General features: G+C 49.8%; 1 protein-coding gene across 1 annotated transcript; it reads left to right on the forward strand.

The window, feature by feature from the left end:
• Positions 1 to 638: 638 nt before the first annotated feature.
• Positions 639 to 1,562, forward strand: LOC311199073 (olfactory receptor 14A16-like; the record flags this gene model as incomplete). Its single annotated transcript, XM_084273116.1, has 1 exon — positions 639 to 1,562. One exon carries the CDS (start codon positions 639 to 641, stop codon positions 1,560 to 1,562), a length of 924 nt encoding a protein of 307 aa, XP_084129242.1.
• Between the last annotated feature and the right edge of the window lie 6,062 nt (positions 1,563 to 7,624).

Here is a 7,624-nt window from a genome sequence, read left to right on the forward strand (position 1 = left end):
GAGGTGACATGGGCAAAGAGAAGCAGCTGCAGGCACAGATCCAGGCAGCAGAGACATTGTCAGGGAAGATGCTCACAGAAATGTCCTGGCAATGGGGATGTGGGATCTCCCTGACATTCCCCGCAGTGCAGACCATGATGCACTGAAGGGAACAACAGAGTGTGATCACAGAGCATCCAGCACAGGGCAGCTGAGACCAGGGCTGATGGACAGAGCAGCTCTCCCCACTCTGCACTCAGGAGGAGGTTTCACTGGCACTGCAGCAGCAATGTCAGGGAGTGCAGACAGAACAAACACTCCTCAGGTACAGGCAGGAGAAAACCAAAGCTCCACAGCTCTGCTCTACCATCGGGTGAAATGGGAGTGACAGTGCTGAAAAGCTCATTCCTATCCACAGGGGATTTAGTCTGAGATCACACCATCCTTCTATTTACTGACTGCTGCCAGGCAGGACTGAGTTCTCGAGAGCAACAGCTGACCCTCCTCCCAGCAGTGGCACACTCAAGGCAGCACAAAACAAGCCCTTCCAAAATTGACCTGGAAAACTCTTCCCGAATACAGTTTTTCCTCAGAGAAGATTTCCCTAAATTCTCACTGCCTTTTCCTATTTGAACAGGTCTCCATGCCAGCAAAAACATATGTCCAACAGCAGCCTCATCAGCCAGTTCCTCCTCCTGGCCTTTGCAGACACACAGGAGCTGCAGCTCCTGCACTTCTGGCTCTTCCTGGGCATCTACCTGGCTGCTCTCCTGGGCAATGGCCTCATCATCATCACCATAGCCTGTGATCACCACCTCCACACCCCCATGTACTTCTTCCTCCTCAACCTCTCTGTTTCTGATCTTGGCTGCATCTCCACCACTGTTCCCAAAGCCATGGCCAATTCCTTGTGGGACACCAGGGCCATTTCCTACACAGGATGTGTGGCTCAACTCTTTTTCTTTGTATTTTTGATTGTCACAGAGTACTGTCTTCTCACTGTCATGGCCTATGACCGCTACGTTGCCATCTGCCACCCCCTGCACTATGGGACCCTCCTGGGCAGCAGAGCTTGTGTCCACATGGCAGCAGCTGCCTGGGGCAGTGGGTTTCTCAGTGCTGTGCTGCACACAGCCAGTACATTGTCACTTCCTCTCTGCCATGGCAACGCAGTTGACCAGTTCTTCTGTGAAATCCCCCAGATCCTCAAGCTCTCCTGCTCACATGACTACCTCAGGGAAACTGGACACACTGTAATCGCTGTCTGCTTATTTTTTGGGTGTTTTGTGTTCATTGTGGTGTCCTATGTGCAGATCTTCAGGGCTGTGCTGAGGATCCCCTCGCAGCAGGGACGGCACAAAGCCTTTTCCACTTGCCTCCCTCACCTGGCCGTGGTCTCCCTCGTTGTCAGCACTGCCGTGTTTGCCTACCTGAAACCCCCCTCCATCTCCTCCTTATTTCTGGACCTGGTAGTGTCATTTCTTTACTCGGTGGTTCCACCAGCAGTGAATCCGCTCATCTACAGCATGAGGAACCAGGAGCTCAAGGATGCCATGTGGAAACTGATGACTGGATATTTCTAAAATATAATAAACTGCTCATATCACAGATCATGAAACTCACATCACGACCACTCCTTATTTAGAAAGGTTTTCTAGCTGGGGAGGGGAAGGATTTGGTTTCTTTTTTTGCCTTCAAGTTTGTCTAAGCTATAATAACATGATCCATGTTCATCCCATTCCTATGAAGTATCCCTTGGTCTTGTGGAATCCAGACACTGTGCTCTCTTTGCATCATGACTGCCTGCAAAGGCCATTTTTCCCCTTCTTTTTATTTTTTCCTTATATTTAGAAAAAAATTACAAGCACATTTATTTCAGCTGATTCAGTCAACTACTTTTCTGGCATGGCAATGCTTTCCCACCATGACAGAAGGGGAATTTCCAGGATTGGTGCCCATGGCAGCAGAAGAAATACTCACCTTCCCCTGTACCGGCATTACCTCTCATCTGTGTCTTTCATCTCCCTCATCATTCAGGTTTTTCCACCTCTCCTGATGATATGGCCATGCCTAAGGACATCCTTTTCTGCAGCCTAGCTGGATGTTTGCACTTCACTCTGATCACTGGTTTTCACCTCCACTTGCTCTTTGGTCATTCAGCTCCGCTCAGCTCTCCAGTTTCTGCTTTGAACTTCAGAGAGTTGGAAACATCCCATCTTTCTGCAGTCTAATGAACTGTTCTGTCAGAAGTTCGGTCTGTTGATAAGTGACCTTTCTGTGTATCTGATCAAAACTGTTCTGTGAGAGAATCTCCTCTGAAAGCTGACCCCCTTCACACGCTGCTTGGCCATAGCAGCAGCTGAGGAGAGAGATTTCATGGGTATTAAACTGTGTCATGTTTAACTGCTGTTTGTTGTCAGAGAAATCTGTCCGTGCCTGTGAGCACAAATGATGTGTTGCAAAACCCAGGAGGCCAGTGAGGGAGCTGCTGGGCTTGGGGAAGAGCAAGGTTCTCTAGACAGGGTTGGATCTCCAAAGACTGCTTTTCCTGCCTGTCCAGATCTCCTTAGGAGACCGATATCCATCCCAGAATGCTGCTGTCACTTCTTCTATCAACTGAGCCATGACAGAAAATACCTGTGACTGAAAATAAGTACTCCATGGGAAATTCCTTTGAAATTTTCATCACTAAAGACCTAACTAAAATCCTAACTAAAATCCAAGTAGTTGTAGAAGTCTTGAGATTTTTAATGACGTGTAGAGACATGCTTGTAAGGTCTTTCTGTGTATTTAATGAGCACCATGGTGTGTTTTCTTCTGAATCCTCTCAAGAAGTTAAGTCAGGAGTAATTTCCAAAGCACCCTCTGGGAGCCGTTACTGACAAAGCCTCCCCATGGACTCGTTAGAGCAGACAACTGGAGGCCATGAGGACAAACACAAGCAAAGCGCAGGCAGCTCTGATGCTGAGGACACCCTGGCTTGGTCTGATGAAGCGGAAATGCCAAGCACTGGTCCCCAGCCCCTGGGCAGGGAGATCCTGACCCTCACTTGTGTCTGAGGACTCTTCCTTGGGATGTGGGGAGTGAGACACCAAGGGAAGGACAGCAGTATGGCCCTCCCCTGGGGTGGGTGCAAGGAGGTAACCATGCTCCATGGCAAAGCCCTCTATTCTATCAGGCCCTTTCAGCCTGGCCAGCACCCTTGGTCATCTGCACCACAGCCCATCCCACACTGCCCCACACCTGTGCCTCTTTCCCTGCAGACTGCAGGTACCCAACACCCTCCCCCACCTTGATCTCACCCTACATTGCCCCTGCCTGTACTGCTGTCTCTCCCTCCTTGACAGCTGCTCCCACAAACACAAAGCCACCAGCTCATCCACCCTTTCTCTGTGTGACTTTTCGCACCACAGCACTACTCTCAGAATGCCTCAGAAGGTCCACCCTGACCTTCAAAGCAGCAGTTTTAGTGCATTTTATTTCTTACACCCTCTCACTTCCTTGTCTGATGGCAAAAAGTTACTGCTTCTTGCCTTTTTCAGTCTCCTAAATGTGATTCACAGAGGTGCTGTGACCATCGCTGATTGTCTCAGCCCTTGTCAACAACGAATCCGGACTTGAGTCAGATGGTATTTACTATTCAGACTACAGAATCCTGCTGCTTGCTGTGGGCACCCCTGCACCCCCCCCTCCAGCAGAACCCAGCTATGCAAAACCACGACAACTTCCTTTCTTGTGTTCTTTCCACGTAGCACAAAGAGGGCTTCACTCAGCCTCCCCTTCCCCAGGCTAAAGAAGACCAGGTCCCTCAGCCTAATTGTATCTTGGCAGACTTGTTCACCCAACTGACAGTTCATCCCCATTCCTGCAGACTGGGAAGCCCCATACTGGGACTGACTGCTCCAGAGGTGGCCCCACCAGTCCTGAGTCCAGATGGACCAGAAAGGCCCTTGTGTTAATGGCCATGCTCCTCTCAGTGCAGCCCAATGTGCTCATGGCCAGATTCCTCTTCAGCACCTCTGACTGCTTCGGCATCCCCTGGAATGCTCAAATTCTTTTCCTTGCAGCTGGTTCTCCACCTGTCATATCTGAGCCTGACTTGATGTGTGGGTGTTGTGCTGGAAACTGGTCATGGTTTCACCCCAGCTGAGAGCCGAGGACCCCGCAGCCACTCTCTCTCTAAGAGGCCATTTTGGTTGGAGGGGATTGGGGATGGGGCAAAGGAGGGAAAAAATAATCCCAAGACTTGCAGGTTGGGGTAGTGACAGCTTACTGTGAAAGCAGTGATAGAGAAATAACAATAAGATAACTATATAGAAAATATATATACCAGACTGGTGATACACAATGCAGGTTTGCACTGAACCACACAGCTCACACTGTACAGCTCAGAGCCTTCCCAAAGCAGGACAGTCCATAAAACTGTGCATCCTGGAGCCGTGCGCTGCTCCCCCCACCAGCCCCTTTTTATGCTGAGCATGACGTAATTGGCATGGAATATTCTCTTTGGCCAACTTGGGTCACCTGTAGTGACTGTGTCCCCTCCCAGCTCCCTGGGTGCCCCCCACCTTCTCATTAGCAGGGCACTATGAACAACTGAAAAGTACCTGACTGTTCGGCAACAACTAAACCATCCCTGTGTTACCAGCACTGCTCTCATCTGAACTCCCAAACACGGCATTCCACTGGCTGCTAGAAACAAACCAACTCTATCCTAGCACAAACTATGCCACCTTTATAGACAACAAGTGCAACACAACGGTGGGTTCACTCCTGTACTCATACAACGTGGATAATCCTGTTGGTCAGTTATGGTCAGCTGGGCCTGTTCTGTCCTCTGCCAGGTTCTTGTGCAATGGAGGAAGTGAAGCTCCATTTAGCTGACAGTTCCTGTGTGCTCGCAGATGGCTCTCCAACTTGTGGTGATCTGTAGGTGTTAAAGAAGGTGAGAAATAAGAAATAAAACCAAGAGATCCTTTCCAAATGACACTGGAGTGGGCCACTGGAAGAAGCCTCATGTCCTCACAGCCTGCTTCCCCTTGTCTTGGAACAGAACCACTGTTGTAGCTGCCTAAGGGTCAATATAGGAGGGATCAACCACTCCAGAAAGCTTTTAGCGACCAGCTATGATATTAACAGAATCATACAATCACTGACTACCCAGTTGGAAGGGAACTCAAGGATCATTGGTCCAACCTTTTCTGGCAAGTGCTCAGTCTACAGAAAATCACCACATAGACCAGCTGTCCCCACACCCTATCCCACTGAATCTTAAAAAGGTCTGATACTGGGGGATCCATCACCTCCCACAGGAGGTTATGCCAATGCATGTTCTCAGGGTAAAAGATTTTTCCTGTGTCTTGTGGGAATCTGTCCAGGAGTAATTAACACCCATTATGCCTCAGCTATTCCCAGCGACTCCTCCTAAAACAAGTCTCTCCCTTCTTTGTAGACAGCCTTTAAGTACTGGAACCTGTTGATGAGTTCTCCCCCAAGCTTTTTTATCTGAAGACTGAAAAAAGCCCCAGCTGTCTCAGGCTTTCCTCATATGGCAGGCTTCCCAGGTGTCGCAGTTTTGCATACCTGGGTTTTAATGGAGAAGAGGGGCCTTCAGAGAGCTTCTACATTCTTCATGCAGAAGCCATCTCTGCAGGCCCCAGACTGTAAACACCAGCTGATTCAAAGCCAGAGTTGCTCCGTACCAAAGGCAAGCCAGTTGACGATGGTCAGCGCCTCTGGGAATCACATGTAGGAGAAAAAATACTGCAGGAACAGGCTGCCCAGGGATGTAGTAGTGTCACCTTCCCTGGATGTGTTCAAAAAAAGGGTTGATGAGGTACTTAGGGATATGGTTTAGCTTAGGATGGGAATGGTTGGACTTGATGATCTTCAAAGGTCTTTTCCAACCTTGTGATTCTGTGATTTTGCCACCAGAGAGCAGACTGAGAAGATGTAACAAGCTGCATGGACACCAAGTCCAGGGAAGAAGGAGGGGGAGAAGAATGAGGCGCTCCCAGGTGCTGGAGAGAGATTCCCCTGCAGCCCGTGGAGAAGACCGTGGTGGAGCAGGTGTCTTCCCACAGCCCATGAATAAGCACAGGGAGCAGAGAGATCTGTGGCCTGTGAAGAGATTGATCCACACTAGAGCAGGTGGACTTGTGACTCTGGGGAGACCAGGCTGGAGCAGTCTGGGCCCGAAGGTCAGCACCCCATGGAAGGGAGCCGTGGTGAGGACATGACACCCCGACAGAAAGGACACACGCTGGAGAAGTTCATGGAGGACTGTCTCCTGTGATGGGACCCCATGGTGCTGCAGCAGAAGTGTGTGTGTAATGATCCCCCCAGCTTAGAAGGAGGACTGCAAACCCCCATTCCCTTCCCCTCCATGCACTGCAATGCAGGGGGAAGAAGGGAGACGATTTATGACTAAAGTCTGTGAAGAAGGGAGGGGTGGGGGGAAGTAGAAGTGTTAAGATCTGGGGAAGGAAAGCACTTTGTGAGGAATTGACCACAACCGCAGTCCCCATTCCCTGCCCCTCCCCACGCCATGTTCTGGGGGGAAGAAGGGAGTAAAATTGTGAATGAAGTTAAATCTGCTAAGAAGGGAGGGGTGGGGGAAAGGTGCTTTAAGACCTGGCCAAGCTTCTCATTATCTGACTCTGGTTCACTGGGTGTGTAGCTGTAGTGTAATAAATGAGTTTTCTATTCTATATTCTGTGTTGAGTCTGTTTTGCTCATGACACTAACTGCAGAGTGATCCCTCTCTGTCCTTATCTTGAATCCTAAGACTCCCGATATATATATTTTCTCCGCTTTTTGGCTGAAAAAGGGAGTGATAGAGTAGCTTTTGTGGTTATTTGGCCTCTAGCCGGGCCTAAACCACCACACCAGGCCTTGGGTCATCTTTGTGGCCCTTCTCTGGACCTTCTCCAGACTGGACATAACCTCTTCTTTCTAGAGCAGTGACAAAAACTGCACCCAGTATTCCAGGCGTGGGCTGACAAGTGCTGAGTAGAGTAGGATAGCGACTTCTTCATGTCTGCTGGTGATCCCCACGCTGATGCCCCTCAGAGCTGTTTGCGGCAGCAGCACTCTGTTTATTCCTAGTGAGCTGCTTGTTCACAGGAACCCCCAGGTCCCTTTCCACAGAGCTCTTCTCCAGCCAGGTGGATCCCAGTTGGTGCTGCACTCCTGGATTATGTTTTCCCAGCTCCTAGACCCCACACTTGACCGGCACTCTTCCAGCCTGTCCATGTCTTCCCGCTGGGTGGCAATCCCTTCCCAAGTTCCTACATTCCCCACTGAGTTCTGTATAACCCACAAACTTCATCAGGGTCAAATTCACGAAGCTTCTTCCAGGTCCCCAGTGCACAACAGTAGGGCAGGATTGTGATTGTCTCATGACTCTTTCATATATTTGGAGTTGTTCTTGGCTCTACTACTTGTGATTGTCTCACGACTCTTTCATATATTTGGAGTTGTTCTTGGCTCTACTACTTGTGGGGAAACGTTCAATGAGATTTAACAAGGGCAAGTGTAGGGTCTTGCATCTGGGGAAGAACAATATCAGGTACCAGAACAGGTTGGGGACTGGCCTGTTGGAGAGCAGTGTGAGTGAAAGGGACCTGGGGGTCCTGGTGGACAG

Source organism: Gallinula chloropus (genome assembly GCF_964237585.1).
Source record: "Gallinula chloropus genome assembly, chromosome: 19".
Classification (NCBI taxonomy): Eukaryota; Metazoa; Chordata; class Aves; order Gruiformes; family Rallidae; genus Gallinula; species Gallinula chloropus.